Source organism: Lemur catta, chromosome 10, assembly GCF_020740605.2.
Source record: "Lemur catta isolate mLemCat1 chromosome 10, mLemCat1.pri, whole genome shotgun sequence".
Classification (NCBI taxonomy): Eukaryota; Metazoa; Chordata; class Mammalia; order Primates; family Lemuridae; genus Lemur; species Lemur catta.
Genome location: NC_059137.1, coordinates 77,193,296 through 77,216,919, shown reverse-complemented (window position 1 = coordinate 77,216,919; position 23,624 = coordinate 77,193,296). Strand labels below are relative to the sequence as shown.

The 23,624-nt window shown below is 39.8% G+C and overlaps 1 protein-coding gene across 4 annotated transcripts in view; it reads left to right on the top strand.

Annotated features, from left to right (window-relative positions):
* Positions 1-8,973, top strand: part of FRMD3 (FERM domain containing 3) — a 286,342-nt gene extending 277,369 nt beyond the window's left edge. For 2 of the 4 annotated variants that reach the window (XM_045562210.1, XM_045562208.1), the window contains exon 14: positions 3,707-7,595. In XM_045562210.1, coding sequence (XP_045418166.1) covers positions 3,707-4,305 — 599 coding nt within the window. In that variant the 3' untranslated portion in view covers positions 4,306-7,595. Of the gene's footprint in view, positions 1-3,706; positions 7,596-8,749 lie in introns of those variants that run through there. The other 2 variants (XR_006737691.1, XM_045562209.1) reach the window with 2 other exon arrangements.
* Positions 8,974-23,624: the final 14,651 nt, after the last annotated feature.

The window sequence follows — 23,624 nt, the reverse complement described above, 5'->3', positions numbered from 1 at the left end:
TTCCACTCTACCCCTGTTCCCTTATAGTGTGAGTGCAGAGAGGAGGGAAAGGTACACCCAACACTTGTAGCTAGAAAAACTATCAAAGGAAAGAAAGCATTCATTTCCCTGTCAACCTCTTCCTTTCCAGAAAAGTAAGTGAATACTTCTGTCATTGAGATCAAAGCATGAGAACACTTGAGTGACTTGAAATATGAAAACTCCAGCCGACTTTTATTACAGCAGCATTTATTATATTTCCTGGCAGCCTGTAGGCCTAAAAAGACCCACAGGAGCATTTTGTGTAGACTGCACAGATTTTTCTTTTTTTTTATTTCAGCTCATCATGGGGGTACATAAGTTCAGGTTATATACATTGTCCATGTCCCGCCCATCCCCCTGAGTTAATTTTAAAACTTTTAGATGGAGCTCAAAGTGGTCAGTTCTTCCCAGTCACCCCCACTCCTTATTGTCCCATACCTGGCTCACATCCATGCACAATAGGCACCTGCCTGGCCTGTGGAGGCCCTGGCCTTTGTGACCCCTGGATTAGTTACTGTGATGATGTCTTCCCCAGAAGCTTCCTCCTTTGCTAGTGCTCTATTTTTCCTCCTTATATCCTGGACATTTCAGCAGAAAAATAAATGAGGTAAGGGGAATAGGGATGCTGAGGGTGAGGACTCAAATTTTCCATAGCATGGCTAGGAAGGGCCTCACTAAGAAGGTGACGTTTGACTAAAGACCTTCAAAGAGGAAGAGGGTGTGAACATGTATAAGGGGAGAGTGCTCCAAGCTGAGCGAGCAGCCAGTGCAAAGGCCCTGTGGTGGGAACCTGACTGGTGCGTTTGAGGGATAGTAGGTGGTCTGTGCGGCTGGAGTGGAGTGAGCGCTCAGGAGAGAGTGTCATTGGGGAACAAGGTCAGAGTGGTTGAGAGGGAGTGGAGGGCACATTGAGTGTGGCCTCAGACACCCCCGCCAGGACTTGGCTTTCATTCTGAGGAGGATGAAAAGCCATTAGGGAATATTGAGCAGAGAAGTGGCGTGATCCACCTTCTGTTTTTCAAAGGTGCTCCAGCTGCTGTGTGGGCAGCAGCCCTTACACGGGCAAGGGCCGAGGCAGGGAGACCAGATAAGATGCTGTTGCAATAATCTAGACGAGAAGGGATGGCTGCTTGGACCAGGGTGGTAGCCGTGGACGTGGTAAGAAGCAGTGCGGTTCCGGATGTGCTTTGAAGGTAAAGACACAGAAGGCACCAGAAGGTCCAGTATGGGTGGAAGAGAGCAGAGTCAAGGTGTTTGGTCGGAGCAACTGGTGGAATGGGGTTGTCATCAGTAAAATACTGCAGTCTGGAAACTTTGGATTTCTCTTATCCTGTTCTTATAAGGGAGAAATATGGGAAGTGGAAGAGAGGGAGAATGTGTTGACTATCAGGAGACTTGAGGAGGAAAGGCCATGTGTATGGGAATACGCTGTTAGGCAAGAGCAAAGAGCATGGAAGATCTGTGTGACCACAGGAGCACAGGAAATAGCAAAAGAGGATGAAGGTGGTCTTGGCAGAGCAGCTGCTGCTCACGTACAATACGTTACTTTCGCTGCTTTCCTAAAGAGCCCGTATAGCGAGCCTCCGGCTGGGACAGGGGCCACCTACATATGTAAAGACGTTAAGCGTTCCAAAAAGCCATAACACTTTTCATCCCTCCCTACACCGTGAATACTTTCTCCCTTCAGGTTTCATGGAGTATTATATGGCAGTAGACGATTTATGGCTTGTATTTATGTTTTACTTTTATTGAGGTGAAGTTTAAAACGAACCGTTTTGAAGTGAACAATTTAGTGGCATTTAGGACATTCACAGGGTTGTGCAACTAACACCTCTATCCAGTTCAAAAACATTTTCATCACCTCAAAAGGAAACTTGTACCCATTAAGAGTTACTGCTCATTTCCCCGTCTCCCCCAGTCCCCAGCAACCACCAGACTGCTTTCTGTCTCTAAGGATTTGCCTATTCTGGATATTTCATAGAGATGGAATCGTATATTATGACCTTTTGTGTCTGGCTTCTTTCACTTAACATATGATTTTGAGGTTCACCCGTGTCGTAGCATGGATCAGTACTCCTTTGAATTTTGTGTATGAACAATATTCCACTTGTATGGATAGACCACATTTTGTTTGTCCATTCATCCATTGATGAACATTTGGGCTGTTTTCACCTTTTCACAGTTGGAGTAGTGCTGCTGTGAGCATTAGTGTACAAGTGTTTGTCTGAGTACCTGTTCTCAATTCTTTGGAGTATGTACCTAGGAGTGGAATTGCTGGGTCATATGCTAATTCTCTTTGACTTTTTGAAGAACAAGCAAACTTTTTTCCACGAATGACTGAACCTTTCTACATTTCTACTAACAATGTACAGGGTTCTAAGTCTTTACATCCTTACCAACACTTACTATTTTCAGTTTTTAAAAAAATGATTACCATCCTAGTAGGCCGACGTGGTATCTTATTGTGGTTTTGATTTGCATTTCCCTAATGATTAATGGTGTTGAGTATCTTTTCGTGTGCTTGTATATGGCTTGTTTTTTTATGGTATTTTTCATTTAGACTGGTCAGTAATACCAGACTAGAGCTATCAGGAAATATCTGTTGGTTTTTGAAAGATGAAACCAGTGATTCACTGCCACACATCTCAAAGAGAGAGAAAGTCTGAAATGTATTCATTAAAAACTGGTTCGGTTACTTAATCCACCTCACTGCCAGTTTGGTGGCATATTGTAGATCTATCCTGGAGGATACTTCTTTGATGCTGACTTTATTTCCCACTAAGAACCCAAGACTCAAAATTAGCAGAGCTGATCTTAGGCCTGACAGTAGGTAACTGGATTTCCCATCTGTAAGATGAGGCATTGAGAAACACCTCTACCCCAATAAACTTCAAAACAAATATTCATACCCTTTGACTAAGCAATTTCCCTTGTAGACATCTATCTATGGCAAATGAACTGAAAGAAGAGAGAAGAAAAGCTTTGTATGTAAAGATGTCTCTTATAGCACTTTTTTACAACTGCAAAGCAATCTAAATGTTTGCCAGTAGGCAACTTATTTACTATATTAACTCAATAGAAAATAATACCAATGGGAGTTTATTTCAACATAGAAAATGTTTATATTAAAATGTTAAATGAAAGGACAAAGATGCAAACTTGTATGTACAATATGATTGCAATTATATAAAACTAGACTACAAAATTGTGCCTAGAATGAAAACTAGAAAGGAATACATCAAATAATAAAGTGATTATCATTGCATAGCAGATTCCATAATTTTACTATCATACTATTATGCAGTGGGTGATAGGTAGTGTTGACTTCTATAATAAAAGACACTGCTCATAATTATAATAGTCATTTATTTTCATTTTATTTTTGCAAACATGACCAAAATTGGAGGTTTGCAAATCAGAATTGCATACGTAAATGTTATAAATATGGCCAAGCATTTGAGAAGTGGTGGTTACTTTGAGTTTAGCATGTCGACCTTAGAACTTATGGTACAGGGTCTGTTACTTAACAGGACTTTGTTAAAAGTCAGGATTCCACAGAATAATTTCAAAGATTCCTTGAATTTCATCGGTTGTTTTTTTCATGTGTGTTGTTTCTACCTACACATTTTTTGTGGGGGAAAAAAATCCGATTTTTAAAATTAAGGAAAAAAACATCTCTTTACAGGTGTTCCCTTGCCTAAAGAGGACAACATTTCTGCCCCCTTGATCTCCAGCTCTCCAGTGAAGGAAGCCCGGGAGTATGAAGATCCCCCAAGTGAAGAGGAAGATAAAATAAAAGAAGAGCCCTTAACCATCTCTGAACTAGCGTACAACCCAAGTGCCAGCCTGCTCCCCACCCCTGTAGATGACGATGAGATTGACATGCTCTTTGACTGTCCATCCAGGCTTGAGCTGGAAAGAGAAGACACAGATTCGTTTGAGGACCTGGAAGCAGATGAAAACGCCTTTTTGATTGCTGAGGAAGAGGAGCTGAAGGAGGCTCACCGAGCTTTGTCGTGGAGCTATGACATTCTGACCGGCCATATTCGGGTGAACCCACTGGTCAAGAGTTTTTCCCGGCTCCTTGTGGTGGGCCTGGGACTGCTGCTCTTTGTATTTCCCCTGCTCCTCCTCCTTTTGGAGTCAGGTATTGATCTCTCCTTCTTGTGTGAAATCCGCCAGACACCAGAGTTTGAGCAGTTTCACTATGAATACTACTGTCCCCTCAAGGAGTGGGTGGCTGGGAAAGTCAACCTCATCCTCTACATGCTGGGTTGCTCATGAAGTTGATATCGCATATGACTAAGGGCTATATTCAATACTAGTGATTCTTTTTTTTTTTTTTCCAGTAAAAGCCTGGTTCTGAATGGTCATGGGGCTGTCAACAGATGTTCCTTACTCATAACCGATTATTCAAACCCTTAAGTTAGCTTTCCATAATTCACTGCACTTAAATAAGTTTCAATCAAATACAGTTATTTTAGTTACAGGTCAGGAGGATGGCCTTTAAATAACCAAAACCAAGTTTATTTTTTATTATAGTGTAGACATACTCTATCTATTATATCATGATACATAATACCTTGGATTGAATTAGATTTTCCTGTTTCTAATAGTTGGCACCATTACAAGTCATAAGGTTCAGAATCAGAGTTTTAGTAAAAATCCAAGAGAAAGTTTTTGAATATAATCCTTAGTGAAAACAATGTCCTCTAACCAATGCCTATACAACTAAATTTATGCTGGGTTTTTGTTTTTGTTTTTTTAAAAATATTTTTATGTGTTCAAACTATTTTGGTAAATTTTTAGCAAAAAACAAACAAAAAAAAAGAAGCCTCCTGGAGTTATTTACGTGTAAAGATTCTAAGACTAATGTGCAAAGGGTATATTGGGAATTTTTTAATGTTTTAGCACTGGTTTGTTTTTAAAGATATTTTTGGCCAAACGATCCCATAATTTGTTATAATCTGCGTATGAGATAGAAAATGGGTAGAAAGCTGCTGTAGTAAGTAAGCTCCTAAATGGAACAGGTGATGGAGCTGGAGGATGTAGAAGCTGAGAGCATCAAGTGGACACAAGGTGGTTCATGTTTCAAAGTATTAATATTTGGACAAGAGGACTTGTTACATGCATTTGTATTCTGTCCATATATTTTGGCTGGGGAAGCAGAACGTTTTGAAAAGAAAGTGACACTTTAAAGGAATAAAAGTAAAAGATATGCTAGTTAATTGCATATTAGTGTTGCATATTAACGAAAGCAGGAGCAGATAGGAATTGGACGAATGGAAAGTAGCAAAAAGAGTTCCGGTGAGGCTGGCCGGTAAGTGGTGCAGGCGAACGGTCTGTGTATGAAAGTGCTGGTGATGCGAGTGTCACTCGCCGACGTGAAGAGCAGTGCACTCACGGTCCGAGTTAACGTGAACATGTTTAAGTGGATCTAAATAAAAGTGGAGAAATGTTAAGGTAAATTTTTTGGTCCCTTATGCCATTTGTTGTGATTCTGTGGAAGAAATTTCAAAAATGTGGTTGTATGCGAGTGTGTGTGTGTGTGTGTGTGTGTGTGTGTGTGTAAGAGAGAGAGACAGAGAGAGAGAGAGAGAGAGAGAATGAACGAACGGCTTTTTGATTAATGTCAATGATCATCCTCTGTGGTGGTCATTGTACTCCTTTGCTTTCCTGGTTTCCTTAAGATCTTAGCCCATTCATAATTAGCACTTCCATTGAGAAAATGGAGGGGGCTCCATTTGATATACCAATTCAGCTTGGGTAAAGCAGTGGCATGACTCCCTGCCCAGACAGTAGGGGGGACAAATGCTCTGGTACCTTCCTTCATTCCGTTAAGTCCCTGAGAGAAAGGGCCTGATGCTTCCCGTGCAGAGCACTTACCAATACTGTGATACAAGGGAGAAGGAAACGTGTCTAGAGCCGAAGGCATGGAGCACAGCACTTCTCCATGGATCGAAACTGTTCCATTGCCTTCATTTACAAAGATACAGGGCCCGTTTGTAGTCTGTCTCTAACTGTAATGACACTCCAACCCTATCATTACTGTAATTTCCAAATTGGGCATTCCAGTCTCACTTACTCAATGAAGCTCTGAGTGCTTTATTGGACAGTTAATTTTGAAAATAAGTTTTGAAAGTCAGTTCATGAAGCTGTCAGTTGAGCAAACGATATGTTTGCTATTAAGTTTGCAGGGTTTCATTTTTCATGTGCTTTCACTGATTTATTTTGCTTTTTAATAAAGAATGTTTATACCTGAAATTTGATACTGATATAGAAATATATTTTCTATCATTGGAGTCTTCAACAATCTATTTTGGAAGTTTGCAGGTGGCAAGCTTTGACATTGAAGTTTTTATTTTTTCCTTTCTTTTCTTTCATGTGACTTCTAAGTCATTCCTTCTGACATAAGGGTACTCCTGCAGTCTGCACAAAACTACTTCCCTTATGATCTTGCAGCATATCACTTTCTTTGAAGTCTAACCACAACAAATCATCTAGCTGTCACGCTTTTAAAATAATATTAGATAACATTTTATAAATTATGGAAGTAATATATTTTCCATTGTGAAATATTTGAAAAATATGACAGGATAAATATCACATGTAATCCAACCATGCATATTTATACTAAGGAGTAGTAAATATATTATTTTAACATTTCCAGCTAACATTTCTTTTCTTTTATGCAGAAATTTCATTGCTGACTAGAAATGTTTGTAAGTGAAAGAGTTGACAGAATAGGGTCTGCTGAATTTAAACAATAGCCACCAAAAGTTACACTGGGATCCTGAAATGCCATTTGCTCGCCATAGAATCAGAGCCTTTTAGAAACATCCATTTCAGTTTTGTTAGAAGACAGTCACCCGTTGCCTGAATCAAATGAGGAAAAGACTGCTTCCAAAGATGGACAGTATATAATATAGTGAGATACAGAGTTCAAAGCAAGTGTGTGAGTATATGTATATTCCATATTATTGGTATATGTGTGTTTATATATGAATCTGTATATATGTGTGTATTTGTATAAACACAACTGATAGGCCCTTCCTACAAAATTGTACTTATTTTTCCCCAACTGAGGGATTTGTGACATGTTATTGTTCCTTTTCCTTCTCAGATATCATGGTGGGTAAAACCCACAGCCTCAAAGGTTTAAATTTTCCATGCAAACAACTGAGTGTACATTTGTGGCTATATATACATATATATATACACACACTTATATGGCAAATACATATACACACACAATCTTGTCTTTAGTGCTAATACAAGTTGGATCATGAAAACTGTAGGTAAAGTATGTATTTCTGTCTGTGCTTGAAACATATTGTAAAATGTTATGTATTTGGAATATATTTCATGGTTTGTCCAATATTTATAAACACAACTCGGGGTGAATTCACAATGAGTTGATTTCATTGAAATACTAGGGATATGGGGGCCACGTTACTGTGATTGGAGCCTTATCTTTGTATAGTGAAATTTGCATTTCTATGTCAGCATCCGGATTGTTTTATATGTTAATATGGTGGCAGGAATCCCTAATAAAAATACTCTGGGGTAAAATATTTTTGCAATCATTCAGTTTTGTTTAAAGTAAAGTTGTGTAGTCAGATGTTGGAAACTACAGAAGGGTACCTTCTAGGACCATGAAGCGGAGTCAACATATAGTGGTGATAGTTCAAAAAAAATACCACATACTGGATGAGATTAACCCTTTGTAGAAGTTCCCCAGGCCTGAAGCAAGAATACTATTAATAACACTGGAAATGTGCTCAAACATAAAAGAAATCAATGATCTAATTGATGGTATTAAGATAACTAGAGAAACAGAAAAGCATAGGAAAAAAAATAGAAAAAGAGGTGACTGACTGACAGGAAGAAGGGAGGATTTCAGAGTGCTAGAAATCAGCATGTCATTACCACTGGCCAGAAAAGGGTTCTTCCCGTGCCGGAGAGTGCTGCATCAGACTCTTAACACCGCAACACTTGCCATTAAACGTCCTTTCTATCTGTCCATGGGCCCCGGGAGAATCTTAGTATTCCACTGCCGTCCTTCCCTTCACACGACATAGCCTTGACAGGTCTCTGCTTAGGTTAGGCACAAAACTAATGCCTCCACACCTGACAGTTAAGCACCAGAAGTTGTTGCTTTGATTGAAACAGAAGTTTGCTCTCTTAACAGTAGCAATTCCATAGATGTCAAACAGAATTGGTCCTCAGCTGTGGTGGCCTCTTAAGTCTGTCAAGTTCTTAGTAGTCCTCAGAAGTTCAGGCTCCAGGGAACAGACAAGAAAAGGAATTCAGATGTGAGATGATTTATGATCTTCGGTAGATCTAGCCAGCACCTTTTTTGGGTTAGTGCCCACTGACCCGAAAGGCTCACGTGAAATGGCCCTTGCCACTTATTCACTGAGAAGTTCATTGAGCTCCTGACCCAACCTCACCTCTTAGGGGAAACCCTTTTCCTTTATTCCCTCATTTTCTGCTCAGCCAAATAGAGAAAGAACCTCCCACCCACCATCTTGGCCTGGATAGAAAGTACATGAGAGGCTCCCACCTCTGGGGTGACTTCTGGGATGGTTGTGGTTGACGGGGTTTGAGTCCCTTTGGGCCATCCTTCTCTACTGGGCGGAGACAGTGTGCTAAAGGTCCCTGCTTACTTGTCCTTCCTGCTTCTTCTCTCTCTCTCTTTCTCTTGAACCTGCTTTTGGGCTTCCAGTCTCCATGCAGTAAACGGACCCAGCAGGATCCGCCCACGGTGGGCTCAGCCAGGACTCGGCTCTCCAAGTTCCAGTGTTGGTCTGTGACTGGGTGGGTAAGTTCGGTGAGCCCCACCCAGTGCGCTATGCTGTCGTCACTTCAGAGAGGAAGAAAGGAACCTCACTTAGGCCTCGGATCCCAGCTATGCTCTCCAATCCATTAATAAAGCTGGTTTTAACCTTTTCTTGGCCACTGTGTCTGGTGTCTACTGGGAACAGGCATGGTGGCAGGGGTGGGATGGTGGAGAATATTTGGGATCTCCAAGCAGGAAGGAGTGGAGAGGGATGATCTCAGCTGAACCTTGGGCATCAGAGGATGTCTGCCACTGACATTGGCCCTGACTGTCCTCACCAATGGGTGAGGGAACTTGGGAGTTGATATTAGTAAAGAGCAGAGGGTTGGTTGGAGTCACACATGCCTATCCACTACCTTTAGCTGATGCCTACCCCAAATGTCTCTTTGGAAACAGAACTGAGGCCGTTTTCCTGGTTACAAAGGAAAACTTTAAGCAGGACAAGGATATGCCTTCTTTGAGTACCAAGTATTGAAACATGCCTTGCAAATGCCAGCTGACACCCATTGCCTTGATTCCTCTCATATACAAAATTATGGTTATGATCATTGGCTTTCCGAGGAGACTACCCTTTGAGGAAGAGATCACACTAACAGACCAAAGTTAGTTTCTACTCTGAGAGGCAGTTACAGTCTTCATAAGAAGTTTAAAGACTTAGTGTTCTGGATTAAGCATCAGTACCCTGGAATTTCCTTGGTGGGAATCAGGCCCCCTCCCCCACAATCAGCCTGAGTTTCTGGACACCGCTGAGCTTCTGGGTCTGCAAAGTTGTCAACCAGACCCTGAACCGTGGTGGCCACATGAAGGTACTGCTCTCATATAATTTATCATCCAAACCAGGGCTCTTTTGAGAGTGAAAAGAGTGTTTTTAATGATAACGTCATAGCAACAGGCATTAACTAGGACTGTTGCAGACACTCTACCTGTAAGGCTTTGCTTAATTAGCTAGATGCCTTCTTCTAACAACTCTTTTATTGTGTTTCCCTATAGGATTGACAAGGTGAAAGAGGGAAGGACTATCACCCTGTAGTTGTAGCTCTCCTACTTGCCATCAAGAATCAGATTAAAATCCACCAAAATTAATTATATCATGTGCTTTGGTATGAGATTATAAATCACAGAGAAGATTATTTTAAAGGAAGCTTCTGGCATCAAATATTTAATGCTACACACTCCATTTGTTTACTATTAATAATGCTTAATTTCTTGTTTAATGTGGTGTAGGTAGAGGGTTAGAATGATCTCAATGCTGCCTTTACCTCCGTACTCCTGCATTTGACACTTATCTGCACATACAGAGCATTAATGATCAGCTTAACTGTAAACAACTGATTCACACTGAATACACTCAGGAATGAATTTTGCACAAAGCCAACTTGGTCATTTATAATGAGAAGTGTTAGTCTTCTAGGTACTTGTTCTACGCTGGCTGCACCAAACATGCTTTTCCCTGGACATGAGCTGTAATGTGAACCAAACACTGTCAATGAGTACGAGGCATCCCAGCTAGAAAGCTGCCTCCTGGGGAAGTCTGCCCCAACAGGTATTCTCACACCCCTGCCTGTCTCAGCAGGGCTGGAGATACACTGTACACATTTCACTCCAAATCTTCCGGTTTTGCAAATTTCTTGTGGCAGAGGATGGCAGCTAATCACCGGAAACCATTTTTTTCTTCATCCTGGCACAGAATTAGACTATATTTCCTAGCTCTTCCCACACTACATGTAGTTAGGAATGCCATATCCCTGAATTCTGGCCAATGAAATTTAAATGAGAAGTGATCTAAATTGCTTCCAAGTCTTGGGCTAGGTGTGAGCCTCCATCTGTCACTGTGATGACCTTTCTTTAAGCCACCAGTTGAGGATGGAAGAGCTGCCAGCCACTTGGATCCTTGAATGACTTTGTGGAGCAGGGCACCTGAGTCCATCTGTGCTGCTGTAATGGAATACCTGAGACTAGGGAATTCATAAAGAACAGAAAGTTATTGCCTCGTGGGTCTGGAGGTGCGGAAGCCCTAGACTGAGTGGCCACATCTGGTGAGAGCCTTCTTGCTGTGTCATAACGTGTCACAAAGTATCACATACCTGTGTATGTGTGTGTGTGTGTGTGTGTGTGTGTGTGTGTGTGTGTGTGGAGAGAGAGAGAGAGAGAGAGAGAGAGAGAAAGAGAGGAGGCCAAACTCCTTCTTTTATCAGGAACCTACTCTCTTGATAAAGGACATTAATCCATTCACGAGGGCAGAGCCCTTATGACTTAATCACCCCTTAAAGGTCTCACTTCTCAACACTTGCATTGGGGATTAAGAAAATAGAAAATCAGTAGATAAAATTTATAAAACAAAAAAGTTTGCTCTTTAAAAAATGTCAATAAAATTGACAAACCTTTACTTAGATTGACCAAGATAAAGAGAGTACTCAAATTACTAAAACCAGGAAAAAGAGAATGTCCTTATAGACTTTACAGAAATAAAAAAGAATGTAAGAAAATACCATGAATAACTGTATATCAACATTTTAGCTAGCTTAGACAAATGGAAAAATTTCTTGAAACACACTAACTAAACTAACTTAAGAAGAAATGGAAAATTGCAACAGATCTGTAACACGTAAAAGGTTGAATTTGTAATAAAAAATCTTCCCACAATGAAAAGTGCAGGTTATAATAACCACACTGGTGAATTCTACCAAACTTTTAAAAAACAAGCACCAATACTTCACAAATTTTGCCAGAAAAGAGGAGGTGTCAGGGAGACAATTCTCCAATTACTCTGAGGTCAGTATTACCCTGATACCAAAACCAGACATAACAAGAAAGGAAAAGTACAGACAAATATATTCTATGACTATAGATGAAAAAAATCCTCAAAAATATACAAGTGAACTATATCCAGCAACATATGGAAAGAATTATACACAGTGATCAGGTGGGACTTATCCCAGAAATGAAAGGTTAACATGAAAATCTATGAACTACACCCTATTAGTAGAATAAAGGATAGAAACTGCATGATCATTTCAATAGATGTAGAGAATGCATTTGGCAAAATCCAACACTCTTTTACAATAAAAAAAAAGAAAGAAAGAAAGAAAACCACTCAATGACCTAGGAATAATAAAAAAAATTTCTCAGTCTGATAAAGGCTGTGAAAGCCCCAGAGCTATCGTCCTTGGCAGCATGCCCCCTAGTGCTGGAATGAGACAAGGACGTCTCTCTTCACCATTTCTATTCAACATTGTGTACTGCGAGTTGCGTCCAGGGCAATTAAAGAAGAAAAAGAGATAAAAGGCATCTAGATTGGAAAGGAATAAATAAAACTATCTCTATTTGCCTGTGAAATAATGTTTTCAAAATTCAAAGTGGTGCAGCTACTTTGGAAAACTGGAAGTTTCTCAAAAAGAAAATCCAAAGGAATCCACAAGAGCAATTTTAGAGCTATGAAACAAGTTCAATAAGGTGCAGGATACAAGATTGTTATATAAAAATCAATTGCATTTTTACATACTGGCATGGAACAATCCAACAATGAAATTAAGAAAACAATTCCATTAATAATAACATCAGAAATAATAAAATACTGAGCAACAAATTTAACAAAAGAAGTGCAGGACTTGTACATTGTACATAACAAAACTTAATTGAAAAAAAATTAAAGAAGACTTAAATAAATAGAAAGTCATCCCCTGTTCATGGATTAGTAGACTTAGTATTGTTAAGATGGCAATATTACTCAAACTGATTTTCAGATTCAAGGCAGTCCCTATCAGAATCTCAGCTTCTTGTTTTATAGAAATTGATAAGATAGTTCTAAAATTTCTATGGAAATGCAAGAGACCCAGAATAGCCAAAGCAATCTTGAAAAAGAACAAGTTAGAGGACTCATACTCTATAATTTCAAAACTCAATGCAAAGCTACAGTAATCAAGACACTGTGGCGCCAGCATATGGAGAGATATATAGATTCATGGAATAGAACTGTGAGTTCAGAAATAAATGCATGGCCGTGTGTGGTGGCTCACACCTGTAATCCAAGCACTCTGGGAGGCCGAGGCAGGAGGATTTCTCAAGGCCAGGAGTTCAAGACCAGCCTGAGGAAGAGCAAAACCCCGTCTCTACTAAAAATAGAAAAATTAGCTGAGTGTCTTGGTGCGCACCTGTAGTCCCAGCTACTTGGGCAGCTGAGGCAGGAGGATCGCTTGAGCCCAGGAGTTCTAGGTTGCAGTGAGCTAAGATGATGCCACTGCACTCTAGCTGCTGGCAGAGTGAGACTGTGTAAAGACAAAAAAAGAAAGAAAGAGAGAGAAATAGAAAGAAAGAGAGAAAGAAAGAAAGAAGGAAAGAAAGAAATCCATGCATTTGTGGACAATTGATTTTGAACAAGGGTGCCAAGACAAAGGGGAAAGAACAGTCTTTTCAACAATTGATATATACGTATAAAATAATAAAGTTGGATCCATTCCTCACACCATATGCAAAAATTAACTCAAAATGGATCATAGGCCTTGATGTAAGTGCTAAAATTACAAAACTCTTAGGAGAAACATCTTTGTGACCTTTGATTAGGAAATGGATTCTTGGATATGACAGCAAAGCAAAAGCACTAGTGACAAAAGAAAGACTAGATAAATTAGATAGTAATAGATAAATTAAAAACTTTTATGCTTCAAAGGACATCAAGAAAGTGAAATGACAACCCACTGAAGGGGTTAAAATATTTGTAAATTATATATCTGATAAGGGCTTTCTTTGTACTTATAATACATAAAGAATACTTACAACTCAGCAATGAAAAACACAAATAGCCCAATTTTTAAAATGGGCACAGTATCACAAATGTCTTTCTCCGAAGACAATATACAAATGGCCAATAAGCACATGAAAAGATGCTCAACATGATTTGTCATTAAAGAAATGCAAATCAAAACCACAATTAGATACTACTTCATACCCACCAGAATGCTTATAATAAAAAAAGACAGATCATAACAAGTGTTGGTGAGGTTGTAGAGAAATTGGAACCCTCATATATTGCTGGTGGGAATGTGAAATCATGCAGCTACTTTGGAAAACTGACAGTTTCTCAAAAAGTTAAACATAAACATACCATATGAGCCAGCAATTCCACTGTTAGATGTATACTCAAGAAAACAGAAAACCTGTTCATGATTTTCATAGCAGCACTTTTCATAAGAGCACAAGAGTGGAAACAATTCAAATGTCCATCTGTCATAAATTGGGTAAACAAATGTGGTATATTCACCCCATAAAAATGAATAAAATACTGATAACATGCTACATCATGAATGAATTTTGAAAACATTATACTAAGTGAAAGACGCATAAGGTCATATATTGTATAATTTCATTTTTATAAAATGTCCAGAATAGGAACGTCTATAGAAGCAGAAAGTAGATTAGTGATTTATATGGGGGTAGGGGTGGGAAGAATAAGAAAAGACTGTTAATGGGTACAGAGATTTTTTGGGGGTGCTAAAAATTTTCTGGAATCATTGTATATAGCGGTGGCAGTTGCTTGACTCTGTGACTAGACTAAAGATCAGTGAATTGTGCACTTTAAAATGAGTAAATATTATGGTTGTGAATTATATCTCAATAAAGTTATTACAAAAATTATATTTGTTTATGGTTCACTATATTATTGTTATAACATATTTTATGGGGAGTACATGAGTTGAGTGTTTTCTTATAACAAAAAGTCTTTCCATGTCCAGATATTTGTCAGCAAGTTTTCTGAGCACTTAATTCTAACAAAATGAAAAGCAGGTGATACTGAACAGTTTCATTTTAGCAATAAGTAATTTGTCCATGGATAAAGAATAAAGAATTCCATTTATACCATTTATACGTCTTTTTAATAAAATTTTATCTTTATGTTTAATAGTTAAACTATTATGATGTAACTATTAATATTTTATTATGAAGTAACTATTAATATTAATATTTTAATAATAGTTTTTACAAGAACTATTAAGAACAAAAAATTTCTTTTTTAACAAAAGATAACTTTGTGCATCATCATTCTTATTATTACTTAGTGCTTCTATAAAAATGACAAAAGGCCAGGGTATAAAAATGGTGCCTAGAAGACACTGATACAAGCATAAAAGTGGCTGATGTACCTGGAGCAGAAAGTTAGGCCTGGGCTCTAATCTCAGTTTTGCCATTGCTAAGTGTGACTTTGGGTAGGTCATTTAATCTCCTGGATTCTTGCTCTTCTGATCTTTAAAATGATGTTCAATTATAGCACTTAGAGCTGTTGTGAGACTTAAATAAATTCGTATTTTCAAATCCCTTAGCAAAGTCCTGGGCACATAGCAACTACTTTAGAAATGTTGGGGGTTAAGCTGCGTAGTCTTGCACCTCCGGGGCATTCTAGACTCATGGTAATCATTTCATTTTTTTGAGGATATCCTGCGCTATTGAAGTAATAGCATCTTGGAGGCAATGAATAACAAAACTGGATTTGAAAGTTTCAGAAGATATAACAAGAACCAGAATTTGCTTTAAAAAAGCAACTGTTTTTCTTCTATATTTATTAATTAACAAAGCACCTTGTTGCCTATATAATGGATATATATCCAAAATACTAATACATTAGAAAATATAATACATTAAAAAATTTTTTAAGGTGGAAACTGTATTTGTAAGGAAGAAATGCTTGGAAAAGTCGTTTGGGTAGGGCGTATATTGCAAACATGTAGTCAAGTGACAAATGCAAGATCTCCTGATTCCTTTCTCTGTGCAACTTCTTTCTGTTCTGTGCTATTTATCTTTTAATGAATGTTTCATGCAGAAGTTGATTTGCAGAATCTTGCCCAAGAACTCTTGGCCTTTGGCACAACAGCCTCAGCTGCACATATTCATTTTAAGAGTGTTTATAGTGTTCAGAATCGTTGGATCTTGCTTTGAGTGCAGTTGAGTCTCCAACTCCTGTGGTGAGACATACCATGTAGATTAGAAATAAGCGACAATAACACAGTGATTGCAAAGGCAGAAAAACAGAATTTGAGTTCATTTAATTTCACCATTCAATGTGATCCAATTGTGTTTAAAATTTAAAATATTTGCAAACTGTGAAGTGTAATTTTTGTTTCATAAGGCATATTTTATTTCATATGTGAAATATTTTTCTGAATAGGAATAACATTTTAAAATTGAAATTTATTGTTCTTAATCGTTAATTACTTGTCTTAAAACAAAAGAATAAGAAAATCAAACCTCACATTAGTAATTGCCTAAACTATATCTTTTGCAGATATTTTAGTTTTACCAAAACCCAGCTATTGGATTATCATTTCTATAAATATTAATTTATCAGACAGAAATCAAAGGATCAAAGTTCAGCCGTTTAGGTAGATATAAAAACTACCGAAAAAATAGTTGTGTTTTTTTCTTTTTATAATTTTTAAAAACATATGGTTTTATATATATTATATATTGTGTTATAAAATTATACATATTTAGTTTAATAGAAGAAAATTTTCACTACTTTGTTTTTATGAGCACTATTATATTTTTGTGTAAATATATAATACACAATTATATATAGATATGTATAATACACAATTATGTATTATATTGTACATTATATATGATAAAGATATAATGATTGTCATATTCATGATCATTATTGAAAATAATTTTGTTGTACAGAGGAAGTAAGTATTAAAAAAAAAAAAAGATCTCCTCTGAGTGTCACATGTATTAAATACCACACAGGATGCAGTGCTGACATCACAATGGTTCCTGAGAAGATTTGGAAGCTTGGAGTAGGGTCAGATGGTGACTCAGTGACTGACAGAATTTGCTTAGACTCAGAGTGGGGAGGGAGTCAAATGCGACTTTGAAATGCCTGGACTGGGTGAGTGGGGAAAAGACCATGTCATTAGCCAGGCTTGGTTCCAGGAGGACCAGAATTTTTATTATTACTTATTTTAGTTTTTATTTTTAAAATATTTTATTTTAGTGAAAAGATAATGAGTTGGCCTTGGATACAGTGAACCTGAAGTACCTGTGGGATAATTAAGCGGACCAAAACTCAGGTGTGAAGTTGGGACTGACCTCTGCAGTGTAGTGGCTTAGATTACAGGTGCTCCTAACATCAGTGGTATAGATAGTATCAGCTGCGGAGAAAATGTTTTGGGGAGTACAGAGGACAGATATTTAAGGATATCATAAGAGAAAGAGATTTTGAAGATGACAGAAATAGGCCTTTGCACTTCTGAGTTTCCTGTCTTTTTGCCACACTCTACATCTACACAAAGCAAAATCTATTTTGTCTGCAAAATAGAGACTCGAGATGGAAGAAGTACAGAGAGAATTTCTTGGTGCTAAGATTCCGTTTTCAGAAAGCACTATGACTTTTTAGAAGCCCAAGAAACTCCTCTCTCTTATGTTTAGGTTCATAGCCAGAGAAAGGCTGAATCTCTACAGAGAATGAATCAAAAGTTAAGAAAAATGGTAACATAAAGAGTCTGTGCATTGAGCCTGCTCTGGAGCATTTGCTACCATGTTTATTCGTGCAGAGCTCCGGTGGAAGGCCCATTTCAGCACAACAAAGATGCTTTCTGGAGCTCAGGCTGCTTTGAGGTCAGCTGGCGTGGGTTCCTGCTGCAGGGCTCCTGCTTTTACTGACAGGCACATCTTTAGTCTGCAGAGCTGGCTCCCTGTGAGACAGACTCAAAGCACACATGTCCTGAGACAGGGAGTTCCTGGGCAATCAGTGTCGCTGTGTGAAGCTGAGTGACAAGTACAAACAAAACGTGAGGATCAGAGATCAGAAGCTGGGCAAGCCTCAGCCTCTCAGCTGCTGAAAGAAAAAGGCCTGGGGCCCGCTGCTTTCATGTGGTTTCAAGGATTAACAAGCAAGTGTTGGAAAATATCTGACACCTCTTAGACTTGAATAAAACTCTTTAATGACAGGCAGTATCCAATGTTCAAAAAAGTTTATTCTGAAAGTCATTTGTGAGTCAGGTGTTTGAACCTGGAAATGCTTTCATTCTCAGGACAGGCACTCCAAATCCCTTTACTCCTGTGGGCATCCATTCATTCTGCAGTCACCAGCCGACATTTAATGAGTACCTACTTTGTGCCCAGGAGGGTGCAAAACGTATAGCAGTGAACAGCCAGACAGAAATCCTAGCTATCGTGGAGCTTAAATCCTAGTGGGAGGAGACAGATAATAACTGAATAAGAAGTACGTAAGGGAAGCTAACGTAAGAAAAGTATTAGATAGTGATAAATGTGAAAGAGAAACAGCAGTAAGGATGGGGAAGACAAGTCCTGGGGCATGTGGTTGGGGAAGGCTGCCCTGAAAAGGGGCCATTCAAGCAGGAACCTCCAGGAGTGCAGGAGTTAGCTGGGTGGGCACATGGGGGTTGGCATCCAGGGCTGAGGAGGGGTGTGATGCATGTTGGAAGAACAGAAAGGGGACCTGTGTGGCTGGAGTGGACTGAGCAGGCAGAGAGCCCTGCTGCTCACAGAGTGGTGAAGAGCAGGATGGACCCAGTGCAGAGGCAGGGGGGAGATGGGTGGTACTGGGGGAGCTGCAATGGGCACGTAGGCCTTCCGTCCACAGAGTGAGGGACAGGTGGGCAGTGGAGTGGATGTGGGGGATAGGGTAGCTCCTGGGCCCTCCATTTTTCAGATCCATGCCCTGGGCCACTGCTGCACACCTCACCTGCTTCTGGCCCTGGCACTGAGCAGCAGAGGGCGGGTGGAGTGAAGGCAGCAGAGCCACTGGAAGCAGGAGAGGAAGGCCCAAGCCAGGGCAACAAGAGTGGGCATTCCAGTGGCTCCTTCTACAGTGGCCACAATGCTGCTGAGCACGTGGTCAGGACTGTTTCCGGAAGGCGGATTCTGGGTCCCAGAGGTTCAGTCACCTACGGGGCCTAGGAAAGATACTGCGTAAAGGTCTGCCTGCCTTGAACAAGGAGCTTGGCAAAACACATGCTTGGGAAGAGGAAGTGGCCTCGAGTAGAAGGGACTATAGGGAAGGCTTTAGAAAGAGGGATGCAGCAAAGCGGGGAATTTAGGAGGTTAAATTTAGCTGCTGTATCTTGGGTGTATGACTTGGTTCCCATGAGCTGGAGAAGTGATATTGAAGACCATGGAAAGTGTAATCAATGCTATCTTCAAGTATTTCTCCCTATTGACACTTTTAGGAGGGTCCCAGTAGCCCTGAAACTTTTTTCGTCTTCCTTGGGGTAATTTCTTGGGGCTGTGCTAAGTCTTCCTGAAGCAGAATGTTCTTTGCCTTCCTGTTTTCTGTCTTTATAAAACAACCAAAGAGCAGACATTTCTATTGCTTATTCTCTAAAATTCACTTCATTTGGGTCTTTCGTTACAAAAGAAACTCTTTCCAATTAAAACAATTGATTATGAAAATTGTCCAGCAACTTATAGCAGTAAGCTGGAAGAAGAAAGTTACAAAGAAATAAAAATCACCCATAACCCTACTACCCAGAAATAACCAGTGCTAACTTTGGATTTATACTCTTTCATAATTGGAATAATGCTAATTCTTCGATGTGGGGCAAAGGGACTAAGCAGAGGGTCTCTCAGAGTGTTCTGCTGTACAATTTCTCACAATAAAAATACACCCATCTGTCTTTATCCTAGGCTTTCTGCCGCTACCATCTGCCTACTTCTAACTTTCCCCATAACGGCGTGGGCCTCTCATTTTGGGAAGGCCCTATTTTCTCTGGCTGCATGACTTTTCTCCCTTCTGCTCTTTTATGCATCCTAGTTGGCTACAAGCATCCGATTCTTCTGATGCACAGCCTTGGAATCCTGTCCCCAACCAGCTGTTGGCCATCCCTGAGGCCCCCTGGCAGGGTCTGTTGCTTTGGCCCAACCACATGAAAAGCCAGTTTCTCTTTTCAACTGTTGATTTTTGGCTTCTTTAAGCAGCATGTCTCTCAGGTCTCTGGCCTCCACACCACACGTCCTGCCAGAGGATTAAATTTCCAAAAGTTTGGCCTGTCATGTCCAGATCAAATTTAAGCTGGGTGCAAACTGTTCCCTTCGTGGGAGTCCACATGAGCTGCCCCTGCTCTTTCCTCAGCAGATCAACTAGCCTTGGCCAAATCTTTTTGCAGACATGCTAATTCTAGCCTGAAGGGAAGAGCCTGTGTTCTTCCAGGGCAGAACTCCACAAATACTGCCATCATCTATTCCAAGGACAAGAGGAAGGCACATGCTCTAGCCTTCTCTCAGACATTTCTTTCTGTATAAGCAGGGCTGGCTTCCTTTGATCTCTGCCTCTTCGCTTGACTAAAGTTTCCCTTTACAGACATATCTCATTTAATTGTGCTTCACTGTACCATACTTCATAGATAATGTGTTATTGACAAATTGAAGGTTTGTAGCAACCCTGTGTCAAGCAAGTCTATCCATGCCATTTTTCTAACAGCATGTGCTCACTTCATGTCTCTGGTCACATTTTGGTAATTCTCACAATATTTCAAACTTTTGCATTATTTTCATTTCATATCTGCTATGGTGATCTGTGATCTTCAGTGTTACTATTGTAATTGTTTTGGGGTACCATGAACTGCACCCATATAAAATGGTGAACTTAATCCATAAATGTGTGTGTGTTCTGACTGCTCCACCGCCCAGCCATTCCATCATCTCTCTCCCTCTCCTCAGGCTTCCCTTCTGTCTTCCCTTAGGCCCAACAATATTGAAATCAGTCCAGTTAATAACCCTACAATGGCCTGTAAGTGTTCAAGAGAAAGGCATAGTTGCACATCTCTCACTTTCAACTGAAAGCTAGAAAGGATTCAGCTTAGTAAGGAAGGCATGTGGAAAGATGGGCCGAAAGCTAGACCTCTTGCCCCAGTCAGCCAAGTTGTAAATACAAAGGAAAAGATCTTGATGCGAAATAAAGTGCTACTCCAGTGAGCACACAAATGGTAAGAAAGCAAAACAACCTTATTGCTGCTATGAGGAAGGTTTTAGGGGTCTCAACAGAAGATCAAATCAGACACAACATTCCCTGAAACCAAAACCTAATCCAGAGCAAGGCCTGAACTCTCTTCAATTCTATAAAAGCTGAGAGAGGTAAGAAAGCTGCAGGAGAAAAGCTTGAAGGTAGCAGAGGTTGGTTCCTCAGGTTTAAGGAAAGAAGCCATTTCCAAAACATGACAGTACAAGGCGAAACAGCAAGTGCTGACGCAGAGCTTCAGCAAGTGATCCAGAAGATCTAGCTGAGGTCATTGATGGAGATGACTACACTAAACAATAAATATTCAATGTAGACAAAACAGTCTTCTGTTGGAAGCAGATGCCATCTAGGATTTTCACAGCTAGGGAGGAGAATTCAATGCCTGGCTTCAGAGCTTCAAAGGACAGGCTGAATCTCTTGCCAGGGGCTAATGCAGCTGGTGACTTTAAGTTGAAGCCAGTGCTCATTTACCATTCTGAAAATCCTAGGGCCCTTAAGAATTATGCTAAATCTATTCTGCCTGTGCTTTATAAATGGAACAACAAAGCCTGGATGACAGCACATCTATTTTCATCATGTTTTACTGAATATTTTAAGCCCACTATTGAGATCGTACTGCTCAGGGGGAAAAAAAAAGATTTCTTTCAAAATACTACTGCTCACTGACAATGTACCTGGTCACCCAAGAGCTCTGATGGAGATGTACAAGGAGATTAATGTTGTTCTCATGTTCTCATATGTTAACACAATATCCATTTTGCTGCCCATGGATCAAGGAGTAATTTTGACTTTCAAGTCTTATTATTTAAAAAACATATTTCGGCCGGGCACAGTGGCTCACGCCTGTAATCGCACTCTGGGAGGCCGAGGCGGGTGGATTGCTGGAGGTTAGGAGTTCGAGACCAGCCTGAGCAACAGCGAGACCCCGTCTCTACTAAAAATAGAAAGAAATTATCTGGACAACTAAAAATATACATAGAAAAAATTAGCCGGGCATGGTGGCGCATGCCTGTAGTCCCAGCTACTCAGGTGGCTGAGGCAGTAGGATCGCTTAAGCCCAGGAGTTTGAGGTTGCTGTGAGCTTGGCTGATGCCATGGCACTCACTCTAGCCGGGCAACAGAGAGAGACTCTCTCTAAAAAAATAAAATAAAATAAATAAATAAATAAAAAACATATTTCATAAGGCTATATCTGCCATATGCAGTGATTCCTCTGTTGGATCTGGGCAAAGTAAATTGAAAACTTTCTGGAAAGGATTCACCAGTCTAGATGGCATTAAGAACATTCATGATTCATGGGAGGATGTCAAAATAGCAATTTTAACAGGAGTTTGGAAGAAGTTGATTTCAACTCTCATGGGTGACTTTGAGAGGTTCAAGACTTTAGTGGAGTCAGGAAGGAAATAGCAACAGAATCAGCATTAGAAGTGGGGCCTGAATATGTGACTGAATTGCTGCAATCTCATGATAAACTTGAACGGATGCGGAGTTGCTTCTTAAGAATGAGAAAAGAAAGTGCAATCTTGAGATGGAATCTACTCCTGGTGAAAGTGCTGTAAACATTGTTGAAATGACAAGAAAGAATTTAGAACATTACATAAAATTAGTTGATAAAGCAGTGGCAGGATTTGAGAGGACTGACTCCAATTTTGAAAGAAGTTCTACTGTGGGTACAATACTATCAAACAGAGAAATGATTCATGAAAGGAAGAGTCAATAGATACAGCAAACTTCATTGTTGTCTTATTTTAAGAAATTGCCACAGCCACCCCAAACATCAGCAACCACCACCCTGATCAGTCAGCAGCCTTCAACATTGAGGCAGGACCCTCCACCAGCAAAAATACTATAACTTGCTGAAGGCTCAGATGATTGTTAGCACTTCTTGGCAATAAAATATTTTTTAATTGAGGTTATGTATGTTTTTTCAGACATAATGCTATTGCACACTTAATGGGCTACACTTTAGTATAAACATAGCATAGTATAAACATAACTTACATGCATTGGGCAACCAAAAAATGTATGTGACTTACTTTATTGTAATTTGCATTATTGTAATAATTTGGAATCTGAACCCATAATCTCTTTCAGGTATACCTCTATTTGCAACTGAGCTTCTAGCAAAACAAATTTCCCATTTTGTCCTGACCATATATCTTTTGAAGGATTATCTCCTGCCCACCATCAAATGCCAACACTGGGGGCTTTCTTCTGCTGACTATTTGAATGTTGACTACCCTATCCTCCCACTCTTCATCGCTCATTACTCAGGTTGCCATAAAAATAAAATCAATTCTTCTCCTGCAACCCCTGATGGCTGTCCTGATACTGGGCTTCGGTTCCTCCGTGTACTGTGCTAAGAAGATCTGGCTCCAAACATCAGCCCTATCACTTCCTGGCTATGTGAGCTTGGAGGTGGTATTTGAGAAATTCATGAGCGTCAGTTTCTTTGTCTATGAAATGGGGATAATCAATTTCTGAGAGAGTGGTTGTGAAGATTAAATAACTAAAGAATGCCAAGTCTCTGAAACATAAACATAAATGTGTCCTCCCTGCCAGTTAATTCGTTATCTTCTCTGTTTCAAAAGACCACTGTCATCCCCCTCCTGAAGAAGGCAGTGCAAATCTATTTTGCCACATTGAAAAACCAAAAATGTCCAACAGCTCTATACCAGTCCTGCTTACAGAAACTTCACGGGGAGGCCACTGTTGCTCCAGTTTACTGTTTTCCAAAGCATGTTCTGCAGAACAGTTGCTCTGTAAGTCACTGTAGAAAAAAGGTTTCATAGG